Consider the following 18,773-nt stretch of genomic DNA (forward strand, 5'->3'; position numbering starts at 1 on the left):
TATCGTCTGTATCACTTGAGTCAATCCCAGCAACAGAATGTAGACAGGTCATTTCAAGATTGTCTTGTTTAACAGGAATGATAGTTTTTCAAATTATGTGAAACAAATGTAGTGTTTGTGTAGTTCCAGAAGTCTTGTGACTCCAGCCTAATCACCATATTAAAAATACAAAAAAGATGGTGCGTTTTAGTATTTTTGATTTTTTATTATTTATTATTATTATTTGTTTGTCCGACAGCAAAATAAGAATTAATGTTATGGTTTCACTAAGTTCAGCAGAACCGTCATATAGAATACACATCTAACCACGTTTTGATGCCCGCTGTCCACCTCTGGCAAAGACTTGTCTCCTTGTGTCTATGATAAGCTCTCTAAGCTTCTTGAAACACATTCTTCATATAAGCTGTAAGGTGAGACTCTTGGTTTAGTGTTTCGTTGAGAAGCTGTGGACCTATGTTTTCTGGAACATGCAGTTAAAGATTGACAGATGTTTTATGAAACTGAGCAAAGGGTTGAGGCTGAACAAAATTTGTTCAGTTCAAAGTTCACACTACATAGCTGCTGCACACAAAAGACTAGTTTTAGTGCAGGAGCATAAAGGGTTTGGCTGATCAATAATGAGAACTTTTTCTCCTACTTTAACTTTCAATTTTGTCTCTTTTTCCAAGACATCCAGGCTCAAAGCTGCAATCTAGGTCCCCAAAATCTGGCTGCAGTCATTGCTGTTTCAAGGTGAAAACAACTTTACTTTGCAGATCTTACAGTGCCTGGATTTGCCACCATTCTGTCAGTGTCTGAATAGACAGAAAATATGCAGCACAAACACTGAAAAAAATACAGCCTGGCTGCAAATAAATTTAAATATAGGGCTGCACAAAATCCGTCAGAGGGCCGCAAATGGCTCACAGGCACCAATTTTGACACTCCTGCTATGTGGGACTGTTACTGACAAACAGCAAATACGTGTCTCTGGGTGGACATCCAGGACAAAAAGTGGTGTAACCAGAACTGGAAACAGGGGACTCAAGGGAGGTGAGGCGGTCATTTGGCGACCAGAACAGCGGGCATTCTCCACCTCCGGACACGAGGGTCCCCAAGCTGTTTTTGGTACCCAAAATGTTTATTTCTGCTGCTACAGTTGGGTTTGTTTTGGTTTAGTTTTTGTATGTGATTTCCATCTCAGTGCTATCCTGAACAGATTAACTATCAAATTCTGCACAAAAGTTCCTACCTTTTCTTTGTCATCACTTAACTTTTCCTCTGTGGTTCCTGCAGGACATGAAAGAAACAAAGTCAAGTCAATGAACTACAGAATCAGTTTATGGTTCTAATATTTTATTTTAATGGTAATTTTCATTTTGATTTTTCTCAGGGTTTTCTTGTTATTATTTGTGGCTCTTTTATTTCTGAAGCAGTTTACCTTTGTCTAGGCTTGTATTGCTGTCACCATTCTTCTCTGAGAGAACCCTGAGTTCATTCACCGATCCACTCTGAGAAAATATTACATTTAAATAAAATGACTAGTAGATAAATCCCACTGGAACTGATAAAGATGGAGGATATAGAAAACACTTAGTGTTACCTCTGTTTCAGTTGCACCCTCTAGTACCTCCTCTTCTGCAGGAAAACCATAAATGCTTATTAGGGTTACATAAGGAATAAATAATGTTTCTATTGTTCTAACTGCAAATTTCATCATTTGCAGTTTGCTTTGCAGACCTTCAATTCCAAATGTTCAGTGTTTCTCTTTTAACTTGTATCACAAAAGCTTATAAATACATCTGACCTGATTATAGGACCTGTGGTTGGCACCAGAGAAATCTCTCACCTGTTTGAGTTTCCTGAAACACCGAAGAATTCATCTTCTGTTCTTCATCTGATCTGGACTCCAGCTGCTGGTTCTGGTCTGCATTTTCACCACCCATCAGTCTTCTGTAGCAGCTTGGACTGTTTTCAGAGACCATGATATTAATTTTTTCTAACAGGTCCACCATCTCCACGGCCTCTGACATACTCCTTGTACATGTGTGACATCTTTGTTCAACCAAACTATTAGCTCTCAGGTCTTCTAATGCACCTTCACAGTTTTCACCTGCATTATGAGTCACAACTGTCATTAAATAGGCAAGTGATTGTTTCCCAAAAGTTTCTTCTAACCACTGCACTCCTGATTTGTAATGACTGTCATGTAGGTCATTTGGTATCAGTAGGAGAAAGGCATTAACTTCCTGGTTTAAATAGTTTTTTTCTATGTCTTTTAGGCCAAGTAAGTTAATAACATGTATCTCCTGACCACACAGATCATAGAGCCTGGGTGAAAATTTTGTTTGCTCATTATGATCCAGTAAGTTGTTCTTTGATCCAGTCTCAATTGAACTTGTGTCACCAATTAACACAAGTGTGAGGTGATGATCACCTGAAACAGAAAAAAACAACACATGGATGTTATACTGAAGTCACAAAAAACACAAATTTAAATTTAGGTTTGAAAATTAGCTCAAATATAATAATTAAATGGGTCAATTATCACTTTTTCTGATGTCTGCAGGTGCACTTGATGTGTCTTTTGGTATGCAGCTCTCTTCTGCAGGTCTGTCTGTTAATGAAGTTTTCAGAGTTTCACTCATTTTGTGGAACTCAAATGAAATCCAGACAGTAAAATGTACCATTACTGCTCTATAATGACATTACCTCTCTCACTGGTTGTTGGTGGAACAGAGGCATTTACAGCCTCCTCCTCTGAGCAGCCATGGATCTCTCCTGAGTGTTGATCTTCCACAGGTGTATCCATAGAGTCAGCCTAACAAAACAAGTTTATTTTATAACCTTTAGGTCAGTAGGTTTGAAAGAATGACATTAAAAATAACTTGTTTTTCTGGTGCTCTAGACAGTTAATTAAAAAATAATAATATTTCAAAACACACAAAATTTTTATATTCTCAGATATAATCCAAATATTAAAAATTGGCAAGAAATACTGTTTCTTCAGTGAAATGAACACTAAGCAAAATTGTAATTGGGTTTATATGATTTGGACTTCTTTGTTTTTTTTTCTTTTGTATAGTGTTCTGAGATGACTTTGTTGTAAACTGGCATCATATAAATAAACTGAATTAAATTGAACAAGTGAAAATAAAAAAAACCTACCTCTGTTTTAACTCCACTGTCCTCCAAATCTTGTTCTGCAGCTTTATGTTAAAAATACAGTGTCATCATCAAACCAAATATCAAATATGTATGTTTTGAGTGGTATTTTGTTATTTTATCGTACCTTCATCTTTCAGAGATGTTGACATTAAATTGGCCTCCGACTCTTGTCCTCCTGTTTGTAATGTGTTATGATGGTTCTCCATCTCCACTCCTTGTCTTTACAAGAATTCAATCATAACTAGGGTCAAATGAGAAAAGTAAAAAGAAAAAGAGAATTTAGCTAAAAAAAACATGTATTATGTCACAAACAAAGTTTCAGCTCACAAAGCCATTCAGTCACAAATTTTACATGGTTACACATACAGACTCACTTTGTGTACCCACTAAAACCTTGGGCACAAAAAAATAATGAGCAGGAGTTCGACTTACTGCTGGCAATGCAAACCAGACTCTCACATTTTTGTATAGGGACTGAATGGCCCGTAGTAACAATCCCCCATTCCCATACTCACCCCCACAGGGTACCCAGAGGAACACTATAAAATGCCTCTCCAAGTCCACAAAACACATGTGGACTAGTTGGGCAAACTCTCATGCTTCCTCGAGGACCCTAGGGAGAGTAAAGACCTGGTCCAGCGTTCAACAGCCAGGACAGAACACGCATTGTTCCTCCTGAATCTGAGGTTTGACAATAGACTAGACTCTCTTCTCCAGCACCCTTGAATAGACCTTACCAGGGAGGCTGAGTGGGATTCTCCTGGAACTGGAACACACCCTCCGGTCCCCCTTCTTAAAAAGGGGAACCACCACCTCAGTCTGCCAATCCAGTGACCCTGTCCCCAGTGTCTACTCGATGTTGCAAAGGCATGTCAACCAAGACTCGGGGAACTCAGGGTGGATCTCGTCCACCTTTGGAGTCCTGCTGCTGCAGAGCTTTTTAACTACCTCGGCAACCTCGGCCCCAGTTATAAGCAGACCCACCCCCGAGTCCCCAGACTCAGCTTCTCCCATGGAAGACATGTTGGTGGGATTAAGAAAGTCCTTGAAGTATTCCTTCCACTGCACCATGTATTTATTACTGGTTGAGGTCAACAGCACCTCACCTCCACTATACACACTGTTGGTAAAGTGCTGCTTCCTCCGCCCCCTGCCTGATGGTTTGACAGAATCTTCTCTGAGCTGATTGAGAGTCCCTATCCAAAGCCTTTGCCTCAGCAACAGCCACAGTTGCAGCTGGCTTGGCCAACCAGTTCCCCTCAGCCTCTGGAGTCCTACCAGCTAACAAGGCCCAGTAGGACACCTTTTTCAGCTTGACAACCTCCTTCAACTGAGATGTCCACATCACAAGAGGCATTAACAAACCTGTGTTGATTAATGTTGCCGACAATGTTGTGGAACATGGTCCACTCGGACTCAATGTCCCCAGCCTCAGCTGAGATGCAGTTGGAGCTCAGCTGGAGGTGTGAGTTGAAGATGTTTCAGACAGGTTCCACTGCCAGGCATTCCCAGCAAATCCTCGATATGCATGTGGGTCTACCAGCTCTGTCTAGTATCCTACCCTGCCATCTGATCCAACTCACCACCGGGTCGTGATAAGTTGAAAGCTCTGCTCCTCTCTTCACTTGAGTGTCCAAAACATACAACCGCAGATCAGATGACTTGACTACAAAGTCTATCATCAATCTGTGGCTTAGGATGTCCTGCCATCTTGTGAAGTTATGGACACCCTTATGTTTAAACATGGTGTTCTTTATGGACAAACTGTGACTAGCACCAAAGTCCAATAACAGAAGACCACTCTAGTTCAGATCAGAGAGGCTGTTCTTCCCAATCATGCCTCTTCCAGGTCACACTGTTGTTGCCCACATGTGCACTGAAGTCCCCCAGAAGAATGACAGAATCCTCAGCTGGAGCATCTTCCAGCTCCCCTTTAAGGACTCCAAGAAGGCTGGGTACTCTGCATTGCAGTTCGACATGGGGTCACCTGTGACCTCGACCTTTGACTGGATCACCACCAAAATACTTGTTTGTTCTGACAACCGGAACATTTCCTGAAAACCTTATCCAAATCTGTTCATTAGTTTTTAAGTAATTTTGCTGACAAACAAACCAACAAACACTACCGAAAACATAACCTCCTTGGTGGAGGGAATAAGATTGGATAATAAGATGGCAGCAAGGTAAGGACTATGTGAAACCAACACTTTCAAAAATTTTCTGAAACATATTTTTATGTTTTAGTCAGGAAAAGGTCCCATTTGTTTACATGGACTTAAAAATTGTTCTGCATCTACCCACTAGGGGACGGTCATTCATGGTGGCATAAACCTCTGTTTTTTTGTCCTTTCTCTCATTATATTACAGCTTGATGTCTCCCAGCAACAGACCTATAGACATTTGGGCTTTAATTTATTCAGTCTATGTATGTAACACCTGCACAACACGCTACACAAAACTTGTTCTGATTATAAATGACAGAAAGATAAGTGGTCCGAAAGGGTGCCTCACCTAAAAAAATAAAATCAGCAAAAAACTCATTTGCCCCACAAAGTAGTTCGTGCTAATGAATAATGTCAATTATGTAATTACTTAGCTTGCTGTGTATTGCTTTGTTTATGTTTTTTTAACTACTTGGACAATTTTAAATGGAATTTAATATGATTTTTGGTGTTTCATACCAGTAGTGGATCCTGACCATAAATATTAATGGGGCAGACATTTGTTTCCAGAATCACTAATCACACAAATATTACAATTTGCATTACATTTTCTGTGCAAAAAAAAAAAAAAAGATAGGGTATATGTTGCTTAATATTGTAACATACCAGAGAGGCTGGGTGAGCTGCAAAGGCTGCTGGGTAATCTTGGGACAAAAATGTATGAACATTTCCTAGATGTTTTTTCAGATGGGTTGTTCCTATCAGTTGTTCAGATTTGGTTCAACATTTATGTTTTGGTTTTTGTTATTGCTAATTGGACACCATAGGTAAAAAGTTGTACCTGGTGTATAAAAGGGGGAAAGCACTGAGTAATAAAAGGAGAAATGAAAAAATTAGTGACATGAATCTAAGTTCTCTGTGTTGTGACTTTAACTTTATGTCTTTTAGCAGTTACAAAATTGCTACAATATTTGTTTTGTTGTTTTTTGTGCTCTAAGTTGTTGCCTATTCCCCCCCTCCTGTGGGTAAAGGTAGTCTTGTGAAAATGGTAGAGCTGGTAAACTTGTTTCACTTTATGAACTCAGGTTAATCTGAGTCACTAACTAAAATGATCGGGTTCACTTGAGTCACTTGTGTCATTCACACTGCCGTTCCCCAGCAATCCAGTGAATCTTCAACCCAGAACAGGGACCCAACTCACCTTAGTCTGCAGCGTTTCTTCTGTTTTTCTTGGTGAGTTCACTAACTCTGGGACTTAGCAGTAGTCTGCCAGAGGACATGTAGGATCCGGGTTAATTAAGACCATGGACTGATAAGTCCTGATTCAGTGCAACGATTCTGATCTTTAACCTGGGTGAGTCAGTAAACAGCCTAATGATTAAATCAGAGAAATGAACGCATCCACCTCCACCCGAAACAGGAGTGTTTAATTTTAACTGCGTCAAATAAAACTCATAATTCAGCAAAGATAAATGGGTGGGAAAAAACTTCTGTAAAGTAATTCTAAAAACTATCAAACTTAAGAAGTGGTGCATACATATATATTCACTCCTTTGCTTTAAAGCCCGAATTATTACCTTCATAAGCCACATAATAAGTAAAACAGGATCCACCTGCGTGCTTTAAGTGTAGAAAGACAGATAAAAGTCCACCATGTTGAAGAAAATGACCCGTTGTGTATTTATCTTTAGTCTTTATCTTTCTGTGTTCTGTTCATGTCCGGTCTGTCTGCTACAAGCTGCTGACTGTATCATTTATCTTCTAATTTTAGTTTCACGGTTGGATGTTTAAACAGAAACTCTCCACTGTTGGACACAGCTGTTTTTTCTGCAGCTGTACCTGCATGATAAGACCATGTGAAGTCCAGTTAGTGGCGGTCATGTCAAAGAGATAAAACCAGCAGAAAGTGTCCATTGAGACACTTTTTTCACAGAAAAATGTACCGCAAATTGTAAAACCACTGTGGTTAAGGACTCAGGAAACACACACCCACATGCTCAGGAGCCGCTACTGCAGAGAGGTTTGTTTTTTTTGTTTTTTACCCATAGCGGTGAGACACATCGCCCATATCAAAAACCACACAAACCTTGTGGGGAGGCAGATTTATATGAACAGGCATTTTTAGTGTTCAGGTAAAGTTTATGTTTTGGCTTTCCATCCTTGTTATTATTTGGACTGAAACAAAACTGTAATAAAGATAATTCACGAAATAACTGCATACAAATTTAAATTAAATACATTTAAAATAAATGCACTGGTCCCATTGCTCCTGCATTTTTTGCAATTAGTAAATGCCTTTTCTAATGTTGAAGCAGTTTTATTTGAACAAAAAGTGCACAAGTTTAAATTTTAACAACTTTCATAAACCAGTTTGTTTTCACTTACCAGAAAGTGATTGCAGCTCCTAGATCTGGTTCTGTAGGTAAGTAGGATTAGTCCTTTACATCACAGATGAAGGCTTCCTCACCTCTGCCTGTGGATTACTCCTGGTTGCCTCCGCATGTCTCCTTTAAAGCAGGACTAAGTAACAAGTGAACAAGCGCCCCCTACCTGGTATAAAAGATCTAGAACAATAAAAGGACGCCAGATGAGTTCTCAGAAACCACATGACTTTCATGAAAATGAAACCTAAATTCCCCCTCTCCCCTGTTTCCATATCTAAACAGATGCTGGCTTTGGAGGGTGATGACTCGTGACCACACTTTTGAAACGCAGTAACTATTATAACTTTTTGCCGAACAAACTGAGGCATTGTTCGCAGTAATGAGGGCGTTGCTTCGGTCAGTCGTGGTGAAGAGTTGAGTCTGTTGCGCCCCCATTTCTTTAATCTGAGCAACTCTGAGTACTTTATTTCAGGGGTGCCCAGAGCAAAACTCAAAAGACATAAAACATAGTCTATTTAGATTTATTAATCAAAACAGTAAAACAACAAAGTCAGTTAATCAGACAGAGAGTCACTCACCACCCCGGTACCAGATCTCCGCTCAACACACCTTAAGGGTGATGCCAAGAGAGACTCCGAACAATCAATGGCCTGTAATTTTATTCCAACTAACTACCCCTCTTAAGGTGTTTCCCCGCCTGTATCAGTAAAAGGCTATGTGCGACCAGAACTGGTCCTAACTGGGTTTTCAGCAGTTATGTGTTGTGAGCGGCAGTGTGTGAGCGTGCAAGCAACTAGAAAAACATCTCATCTCCTTCAAGGTCGTTCACCAACTCCTCTCTGGGAATAACCATTTCATCAGGCAAAAACATTTCACTTGTCATGGAAAATTACACTCTAACAAGTCGAAAAGCAAAGCTCTCAATTTACAGGTCTATCTACGGTCCAACCCTCACCTGTGGTCATGAGGTTTGGATCATGACCAAAAGAATGAGATCCCGGATATTAGCGGATGAAATGAGCTTCATTCGTAGGGTGGCCGGGCTCAGCCTTAGAGATACGGTAAGGAGTAGAGCCGCTGCTCCTTCACATCAAAAGGAGTCAGTTGAGGTGGTTGGGCATCTGATTAGGATGCCTCCTGTACGTCTCCCTTTTGCCACCCTTTTGTCCCAAATCACTCCTGAAACTTTTCTCCATCCTGCCTGGACTCTCTTCTTCACCTCTTTGCCACACTCCCTGTTTTCCTGGAGAGTTGACCTTAAGTCCTTGAAGTCCTGCACCTTTGTGACCTCTGCTCCTTGTAGCCTCACTGTTCCACCTGCCTCCCTCTCATTCACACACACGTACTCTGTCTTGAAACAGCTGACTTTTATGATACCAGCAGTGTTACAAGAAAAGTGAAAGGAAGAAGAAGGCCTTCAGGTGTAGCACAGCCTTTAAGAGTATATAAAGTTAAAACTTGTATCATTTAGATGGCCTCTGTTGTTGCCAACAACAGAGTTTTAGTCATGCCACCTAAAAAGTGTGCATACCTTACTTAACTCAAGAAAACTGAGGAGTTTTCTTGAGTTTCCTCATTTCAAGTTTTATTTAGAGAACTGAAAAACAAAAATATTTATAGTTACCAATAAGTTTGTATTATTTTGCTTACTTCGCATTTATCAGATAACCGTGAGCCTTCCAAGTCTTGTCCTGAAACAATGAAAACTCTTTTTGGTGACTGTGTGATTTGAGCAGGTTTCAGTGACCTCAGCTTCTCAACCCCTGCAGGCGGACTGTAATAAGCTTTATTTTCCACTAGAGGGCGCGGCAGCTACATTTTTACTGAGTCCATCTCTGGGACCTGGATTTTTTTTTTTTTTTTCTTTCAGGACATCTACTGGAAAAATAAAGCTTTATATCGCCGTGCTGTCTGATTTAGGCTACTAAAATCCCTTCTTTTTTATCGATGAGCTGACATTTATCTTGATTTCCAGTGAAAATTGTTTTTTCTAAGCTTTTTAAAGTGTGCAGGCCTTATAATTAGTCACACCAGTATTTGAAATTGTACATATAATAATATATCTAATACGATCAGAAAATATGTCAAGGATTTCCTTTTGTTTATTATTTTGTTTTTCTATATTTTTGTGACGTTTGTGCATAAAGTTTTAGACATGCAACATGACTGTTCAATTTATACTTTCTATTTAACCACCAGCTGGGAAATATCTGCTGAATTTCTTGAGCTATTTTGACAATAATATAAAAAATGAGTGCAGTTTGTTTATGACATTTACTGCATAATGTTGATTTAGTTTGATATAGGAGGGTTGGAGGTTTGGGGTTTGGCTCGGTGCAAAGAGAAGCTGTTTTCAGGTGAACCAGTCAGAAGACATTAATGATTACGGGGCTGTCCACTGTCCTTTCAAACTGTTATCTCCTGTCCTTTCAAAGTGGAGAAGCAGGGAGGTGAGGAGGGAGGACGGAGTAAGGTGTCTCACACTTGAGGGGGGAGGCTAGTTTACCATGTTTAGTGGGGGAAGGGGCACAAACAGAGGGCCGCTGGTCCCTGTTTTAGACTCCATGGAATGTAATTGAAGCTTTCACACACAAGCAAACATGCGAAAAGATCAAAACACACACACGGCACAAATGCACAATTTACATTCATCAGCTTATGAATCCTTCAAAGTCATTTAGGAAGCAAACTGCAAAACCTAACCAATGTGGATGCATTTCATTTTATTGCATCAGTGTTGTAAATATCTGAATGAATAACTTCCCCACTGTAACATCTCAGCAAATCATTTATTTTGTTCCAAAAACAGCTTGTTCTTTGTTTTGGTAAAAACTCAGAGACAAAATGCTAAGATCCATGTTATGAATTTCATGTGCATTTTACAACAAGGCAGGATATCTCTTTGCTGCCTGTGCAGTTTCATGTTTTTACCTCAAAGTGTTTGTTGAAAATTGCATATATATATTTAAAGAAAATTGTAAGTTTCCAATAGCTACTACTAACCATGGCCTTCACCCCCTCCTCACTTTGTAGAGGTTCAAAACTGCTGTGCCTGACAGAAGTCCATAGAAAGTTGTTTCTGTCCCAACTCATTCTACTATAGCAAGACTCTGTTCTGTAAAATTATTGTTTTTTTATTGCTATCATACAAAACTAATTTCAAACCCAAGCAAAACTAAACCCTAAACCAGGCGTAGTGTGTTTATCTCCTGAACAATTAAAATAACTCTTCAGTTCTTTATCTTTTTGTTGTCATTTTATGTATATGTGCTTGACTATAATTCAGTACAATGTGTAAAATAACACATAAAAGTAAATGTGCTTTTTTTGCTTTATTCTATAAATAAAAATTTACATATTTCGGCCCTAATAATATCGGTGACCAGTGGTCACATCCCCTAAGGGTCCTGGTGTCCGTGTAGTTCTTTCTCGGGACGACTCACACGGTCTGAATCAGCCCGCGAGGAAGAAAGGACTACATTACCCAGAAGCCCCGGTGCTCCTCTACAAGCTGTCCCTCTCCGCTCTGGGAGTGTTTCCCATTTAAACAAACACGGTCTTGCCGAAGATGGCGGAGAGTTTGTAGAGGCGCAAAAGAAACTGGTGTAGTCAATGAAAGCGTCGAAGCCGGTGAGTTTTTTTTTAAACTGCTTCGCGGTTCTTTAACAATGAAGGCCTGAACTCTGGAGGTAGGTTTTGTTTCAAGGCGTGAATTTGTGAGGGGAGCCGTTGGCGCTGCTTCGCCTCCGAGCAGGCTGTGCTTTTTAGGCTACCGTGCTCCAACGAGCCGCCTTATCGCCCCGTGTTTGTTGTTGGGGTTTAGTTCAGGTGTTATTACGCTCCCTGCTGTAAATGTGACCCGACATGCCAACTAGCTGTTTTCTTTTCTGTTTTTGTTTGTTTTCTCGTGTTTCTGTGTTTATCGGGGTCTCCATTATCCGCGGTAGCCACAAAGTTTACGAGACATTGACTTTGATTCGCTGGTGTGCAGCAGCTCTTCGGCACCCCGGTGCCTTTTAAAACGCCGATTTTCAGCTCTTTCCAACATTTATTGTCCACAACACGGCTCGACACGTTTGGGAATCGTTTTCTTTTATTAGACAGACCGTGTTTGACTCAGAGCAGCAGGAGAAAGGACTGTCCTGTGAGGGGAAAATGTAAATTATACAATGTTCATCGCTTGTTATTGTTCTGTAGGCTCCACCATGAACAGACCAATTTATAGCATCTGCCCTTGTTTTTATTTCCAGCGGCACACACAATGTAACACCATCTGAGAAATGGAAACAAACATTTGTATTCAAATCAAATAGTGTTGAATTATTGGCAAGAGCCAGCTGAGAGTTGTGATTTCCCTCCTTGTTTTTTCCTCCATTTCTGTCCCTCGCTGCTGATATCCCAACTTCTGGTAAATCCACCACATCTGTCATATATCCGTGGCGAGATTACAGGTCCAACATGGCCCAGGCTTCCCGGGTTTCCATTTATTTAAAAAGGAAGTAGGAGCACTTGCAGTGCTGCGTTTGGTTTCTGTGCACAGAGTTTGTAAGATGACATTCTTGGAGAGCGTACTCATAGGTTGGCAAACAATGAGGTTTCAGGTTAGTCATCCCTCCGAAAAGGATCAGGTCTAGGTGTGCTGTTGGCCTCTGTGCCTGGGGCCATCCCTGCCAATACTTGCAAGCCCTTACACCCTTACATCCCAGTGGCTGTTTTTTGTTTATAAAAAAGTCTGAAGTCATCTAGATCTTTTTTTTTGTGTCACATATTGCACTGCAGTGGGGCCTTTTAAGTGATAAGTTCGGTACAAGCAGACGAGAATTGTGCTGATGGCCGTTTTCACGCCACCAGATGAGCCTGCAGTCCTTATTCTGAGTTTGACAAATTGTCGTCACTCGAGCGTAGGTATGTGGTAGTTTCGTAAATGGAAGAATATCCACTGTGGGAACCTGTCCAGTGAACTGCTTCTGCTCGCGCTCTGGGCAAATGGAGCCCCTTGTCTCCCCCCACACCACATTCTCTGTTCCTTTATCTACCACTTTCTTTCTCTCTCACACAGGGTGTCAGGCTGTGTTAACAATGAATCAATCTTTGGGGGGATTCTTTGACTGCAGATGGGGTGCAGAAGTGACTCCGATGCGTGGCTTTTGCTCTTTGTCTGCCGTCCCCTGTGTTCGCAATAATTCATTAACTTATCACTTTTTCTCATGGGTCTGGAAGAAGTCTCTCTGTGGTGGCAGATCCTGATGTTACCTCACATGATGGATACTGTAATTTGCATAATCTTACCGGCATTACATTATAATTAGCTGATTTTCATAACCGTTTCTATATTCTGGAGGTTTTCTGTCCTACTAGCTGTGCAATAATAATGTAACACGAGTTCCTGTGGCACAATTAAAAAGCAACTCTTGTAAGTGGCTGGTATGTTGACTAATAAAAATGTGCAGAAAATACTAAAGATAAGTTCCTACTTAAAACAGTGAGATTCTATATTGACCAGTGTCATAAATTATGACAACAGCACCAATGTACACATGATTATGACTCATGATCTTGCGTACATTTGTGCTGATGTGCTCTTAGGGCTGGGAGCTTTTTTTCACTTGCCAAACATTTCAAATATATCGTTAAAATGTTAAACACAGGAGCGGTCTTCTGTGAAAGGATCCAACGACTTGTGGAAGAGAAAAATTAAGTTCAAGAGCGTTTTAGCCACCATCCTGTGACCTAGTCACAATACTCAGTAAAGCTCTAAACAATCAACAAAAAGACTAAATATGTGTTCATTTTGACACAGATACTAATACTAAGGGCTGTTTTAGATCAGAGAACAGGACCGTCTGGTTTATTATTACTAATTTATACTGTTGACTAGCACACTAAGAGCTGACAAATAGTTGCTGTCTAACAGTGATCATGACAAATACACATTACAGTTTCAAAGTCAGTAGCTTTCAAGCCCATCATTACAACTTTGCTGATCCGGGTGGTCGCTGTGTTCTTTGTAATAGTTGACTCTTCAGGCTGCTTGTTAGCTTTAAACAACATTTTACTTTTATCTTAACAACGGAGAACTTTATTGACTTTATCACTCTGAACGCGCTCATATGCTTTGGTGCTTCTTTTCTTTTGGTCTCGCTGCGTGAAACGTGGTGCCCTGTTTGCCGAGTGTGAAAATGGCGTACGCCCTTGAAAGCGGTGGGTGCGCTGTGATCCGACGTACGCAGGTGTGTCTGATTTACCGTACAGCTGTTTCACCGATTGTGATTGCGAGTATCCAGCCGTGTGAAATTCTGGTTCACTTCCTGAAACGATCCATGCTGTGTGGAAGAGGAGCGCCGTCACTCCGCTGACACGAGCAGAACGCCAATCTGCTCACATCAGATCGAAGCGTTGAGCCGGTGATCAGAAAACGTTTGCCTTACAGACGGCAGAACAGGTGTCTGTCTTCTTTCAGAGAAAGGTGCATGTGACTTGTTGGAATACTTGCTTTTATGCACTGTTTACTTATCTAAATGGACTTTGCGAAGTAATTATTTTCTGGTAAGTGTTTTTAAGTGTGATCTTTGCAGTCACTGATGACAGATGGCTGTAGATGCGGCAAAATATGCTTCAACTAGCTGGGAAGTGAGATGACAGAACAGACATACACACAAAACACCAGGTAATACCTGCAGTGAAAAGAAACACTTAAAAACACAGAGGTAATGGATGTCTTTCTGCAGCCCGTGTTACAATTGACAAAGCTCTGCTTGTTTGTCTTATCAAACCCTCCAGTTCTGCACTTGCACGCATTGGTTGCAAACATACATAATCGGGACGGAAAACGAATGAAAGTTTTGAGTGTTTGCAGCCCACGGTACCAATCTGTTTCTTTATGAGCGGCTGACAATGCCGTGGCTAAATTTCCCTGTTATTCCACACTAAGACATTTTATTTACTTTGCAGAATCTCACTGTGATCTTGTTGGTTCAAGTATGAAGTCGCCGCATTAAAATATCTATCCAGACGTGAAATTGTCATTAACCGTTGATAAGTAATAAGGAGACATGTTTGTACACACAGATCACAGCATTGTGATCAAAAGGTATTAATTTCTAAAACAACAAAACACGCTCTGTCTTCTTTCAGAGCACTGTGATGATTTAGTTTTTAATGTGTCTAAATGTGTTTTTATGCAGTAAAACAACAAAAGTACAGAGGCACATCGGTGAATCTGCAGTAGATCGGTTAGGCTGGATGGTATCTTTTAAAGCTGAGCGTTTCGACGCACAGCATTGTTTCTGATCAGCATAGATGTAACAGTGGTTCGAAACCTACAGGTCTGTAGTTGTGATGTGCAGTTGTAATAATCAGTATGTTTCTTTTAATTCTATTTTAGGCATCAATTATTTAAAACAAGATAAAGGCCTCAGGTAATGGTGTGCAAATGACCAGTAACGAACAATAACAAACCAGATTTGCCTGTTCTCCTCTCTGCAACCCTCTGTAGCTGTCAGACAGCACATTCAGTTCAGAGACGTCTCAGGAAAAACACCAATATGACTGCTGATGGTGGATTTAGCCAAATCCTCAACTTTTCTGCATCTTGGTGGCTGATGTAAATTGCCAGAGGGCTCTGTGGCACCAGGTTGGATAAGTGTTCAAACACTCCAGATTTACAATTATTGCCCTACTTTGGTTATTTATTTATCTTTTCTCGAAGCATACTGTACTGCCTGTGGTGAACGCTCTAGAAACCGTGTTTGTCAAATTACGATTGATGATGCTAACAGTGCTGAGCAAAATGATTGCACTTCCTTTAACAACAGACTTACAACCACAACGTTCAGCATAAAGACGGCACCCTGGTTTAAGCAAAGAACAAGCTCAATAGCAGCACAAGTAAAGGGATGGCTCAGAGTAGCAGAATCCAACCCTAATCATAGTGTTATTACAAAGCAAATTCTGAACACCTATGATTCTTAAACGGATGTTAGTATGTATTTTATTGTGTCAGAGTATTGTATTTTTAAGTATAAACTGGAAGCTGTCATAGGCCCCAGTTCACGTTTTTTACTAATCTGAATCCACAATCATCTTCTGCTCCCAGGGAGGAGTCTGCTCGTGGAATATTGAAAACCTTTTCAGTCATTTAGTGCGTTGTCATCTCCTCTTTGGAGCTTGGTTTTGCCTAATATACCAGGGTGAGCAGAGCTTTTTGACACCTAATCATGTGTCATCTTTATAATGGTGTTGTGCAAAAACGTGTCCATTATTTCATTATTTGTAAGTTGTTTTGGTCTGTGAGGTAATGGGTTCAATGGCTCGACTGCTTGACTGGAGACTAATAAATCTGACATTTGGAAATCAGTTTTTTATTTTTTTTGTGCCTTTTGTGTCTCAGCAAATGGACCATAACTAATAGCCAATTCCAGTTCTAATATCATATTTATTTAATTTTTTACTAAGCAGGGAAAACTTGAAGTTAGCCTTAGTCAGTAGTGTGTTTAAACTATGTGAGGTTGTTTTTAATGGCAGAAATTTGCTTTTAATTGGCCCCTCCTTTTAGTAGAAGTTAGCCTGATTCCCCCATGAAAACTTTTCTGCAAACTCAAATCTCTCTGACTGCTGTTTACTGCAGGTAAGATACTGACTGTAAAGGTCTACAAACAATCCCACAAAAACAAAAATCCGAACCATTCTTTTATTATGAGCGTCATTTTTGATGTGTAAAATTTTCAAGCAGGTAACAGAGGATTTCAAAGTTTGAAATATGATTTCCAAGCTGTAATCTACTGTGTGTACAGCTACAATGCATGGAAAATAATAATAAGAAGGAATGTAAGTTTCAGTTGTTTTGTTGCCCTGATATTTTGCTGGACATTGCTGCCATCTTATTTAAAATTGAGGCCTTGTGGAAAAAGTGTTTGTCCTGTTATCTGGTGCACTTTAATGTTTTGAGTTGAAAAGGTTAAGGAGTTATAATCTGGTTCATAAAAGAGATTTACTGTAATCCCATTTCAGATGGGTTTTGTTTTTACAGATACTTTCATTTTTAGCAACTTGTGAAAAAAACGGCTTGTAACCCGTTGTTGTTTATAAAGATTTTTATAAAATTTGAGAATCTGAGACAGCCTAGAAAACTGCAGTATGTGCCTCTATTTATAGCTCCCCACTGGGGGGAAGTAAAAAAGCCCAATACTAAAAGCTAAACAAGGGATAATTGCCACGTATCATTACAGTCAGATATGCTTAAGATTGTATGCTTACTGTGCTCCTGTTCTTGTATACTAGCAGAAGGACAACAGTAAGTGTTTTAGCTGCACCATAAGCTTAATGTAAAAAAAATATTTAGAGACATGCATTCATACTTTCTCTGTATGGATTTAAAATTCCCATTTAACCAGACATGTTGGTTTCTAACCTGTGGGATGAAGAGAGGAGATGGAAACAACACAGAAAAACCCCAGCCGTGATTCAAACAGGAAACCTTCTGGCTATGAGGTGATTATGTTAATAACCACAGCCTTATGTCACCTACATGCAAGAAGAACTTATATCTACTCAAAAGTGTAATGTTTTAAACGTAAAAAACAAACTATGCTGACATTTCAGAACACTTGTACTAGTTTGCCACTTCATCTCCCTTTTATAATTGTGAAAATATTTATGGTATGTGGCTGTCCTGACTTCTCGAAAACAACGTTATTTACGGACAGACTTGCTGAACAAGATCAAGTGAGGAGCTGGTCTTTTTTGTGCAGGCCTTTTTGATGACTGCCTTGTCTTTGTCAAGTGGTATTTTTTTTGTCACCGATGTCTGAATGGATGGCATTCTTGGGATGTTTCATCAGTCTATGACTTGGTGTGGCCTAAGAGCGATCAAGATAATAGGTTTAGTTTAAGTGTCAGCCGACTGATCATGTGTTTTTCTCTATTTAAGATTAATAGTTGTGAGGATGAACAGTGACTGTGAGAGTATTTCTGATGACCTAGAGCTGAGAAGACAGCCTGACTGTCTCTTCTAATTGAAAAATGAAAAGATGACTCCAGAGTTTCAATAATTTATTTATTTATTTTTTTTTGGGGGGTCAGGCAGTCGGACAGGAAGGGCAGGTTAATCTAGAAGAAAGGTTTCATGTTTGAGTGTTCAGTAGTCAATTTTCTTGAAATTAATTCTGTATTTAGTAACTCAGGGTTAGCTCAAACTGTGTAAAACATCCCTTTCAGGTCACACGTCTAAAGGTCGCTCATTCAGTCACATTGATCTGCTTTAAGTGTTTGAATGTGAACACACCACACATTGGTGTGTTGAAGTAAGGCTCAACGGGTAGGTTTGCTTTTTGTGCCTTCTGTAGAGCTAAATATAGACATCTCTGCTCAACAAGACATTCGTGGTTCCACTGCAAAAAAAAAAAAAATTTAACTACTTTGCTCAGACGAGTCAAAGTAAGAGCGTGAAATGAGAGCAACTGAAACCAGACCCACGGCTTTTTGGACCCAAGATAAGTGGTTTAAAGTCACATCTCATTCCTCTCCTGGTCCCTGTTTCCTCAGCTCTGAGTTAGAAAGTGTTAGGCTGGTTTGGCCATATGTGAGCCACGCACACTTCTAAAAACCAAACAGGCAGCCTGAAGCAATCATTGCACCCAATTCCAGTTTATAACCAGCAAGCATTTGGGACAGTTCTCACTCCGGTCCTCATTGATTGGATGAGAGACAGAGTTTATTAGGAAAGGGAGTGTCAACGGCATTGTCCCCCCTCCCTTTCTTGCCCTTCCTCTTTAACTTCAACTCCCCCTTTAACTTTGCTCCCTAGCTGAAGAATGCTCGTAAAACGGGTTCACCTGAACAAGCCAGTGGGGGGGAGAGCCCTGTTTTAGGTTTAATATTCTAAAGTACTGGCAGGGCCTTGTTTGTGTTTTGTTTAGGCCCCCCTTTTATAAAAAAATGCTATGAGGAGAGACAACAAGGGTGGAAAAAAAAGTTTGGTTCGTGAGATAACTGCTACCAGATGCTCTCCCTGTCTGTTATTCACTTGAAGAAAAAGAGGCTGGTTTAAGCAGTCGAACTGTTTAAATACTACGTACACGTT

The 18,773-nt window shown here is 40.1% G+C and overlaps 2 protein-coding genes across 4 annotated transcripts in view; one reads left to right on the plus strand and one right to left on the minus strand.

Annotated features, from left to right (window-relative positions):
- Positions 1-1,097: 1,097 nt before the first annotated feature.
- On the minus strand, positions 1,098-7,808 carry LOC108244369. The gene is made up of 9 exons (XM_017430515.3): positions 7,695-7,808; positions 3,272-3,388; positions 3,148-3,188; positions 2,692-2,800; positions 2,531-2,596; positions 1,829-2,416; positions 1,583-1,617; positions 1,421-1,490; positions 1,098-1,269 (listed from the first exon to the last, which is right to left on the minus strand). Exons 2-9 carry the CDS (start codon positions 3,351-3,353, stop codon positions 1,133-1,135), a joined length of 1,128 nt encoding a protein of 375 aa, XP_017286004.2. The 5' UTR covers positions 3,354-3,388; positions 7,695-7,808; the 3' UTR covers positions 1,098-1,132.
- A 3,395-nt stretch (positions 7,809-11,203) lies between these two features.
- Positions 11,204-18,773, plus strand: part of LOC108244406 (nuclear receptor coactivator 3) — a 31,294-nt gene continuing 23,724 nt past the window's right edge. Inside the window, exon 1 of one of the 3 annotated variants that reach the window (XM_017430591.3) lies at positions 11,204-11,323. The gene's annotated coding sequence lies outside the window, so the exon portion shown is untranslated. The remainder of the gene's footprint in view (positions 11,324-18,773) is intronic. The other 2 variants (XM_025009199.2, XM_017430592.2) reach the window with 2 other exon arrangements.

Source organism: Kryptolebias marmoratus, linkage group LG4 (assembly GCF_001649575.2).
Source record: "Kryptolebias marmoratus isolate JLee-2015 linkage group LG4, ASM164957v2, whole genome shotgun sequence".
NCBI classification, from domain to species: domain Eukaryota; kingdom Metazoa; phylum Chordata; class Actinopteri; order Cyprinodontiformes; family Rivulidae; genus Kryptolebias; species Kryptolebias marmoratus.

What these genes read in the sequence shown, in the direction of transcription:
- LOC108244369 (XM_017430515.3), bottom strand. Translation starts at nt 3,353, where the DNA reads ATGGAGAACCATCATAACACATTACAAACAGGAGGACAAGAGTCGGAG. An exon ending in ACCTGCAGACATCAGAAAAA is followed by an intron (nt 2,417 to 2,530) that starts GTGATAATTGAC and finishes TTTCTGTTTCAG; the next exon opens with GTGATCATCACCTCACACTT. An exon ending in CAATACAAGCCTAGACAAAG is followed by an intron (nt 1,270 to 1,420) that starts GTAAACTGCTTC and finishes CATGTCCTGCAG; the next exon opens with GAACCACAGAGGAAAAGTTA.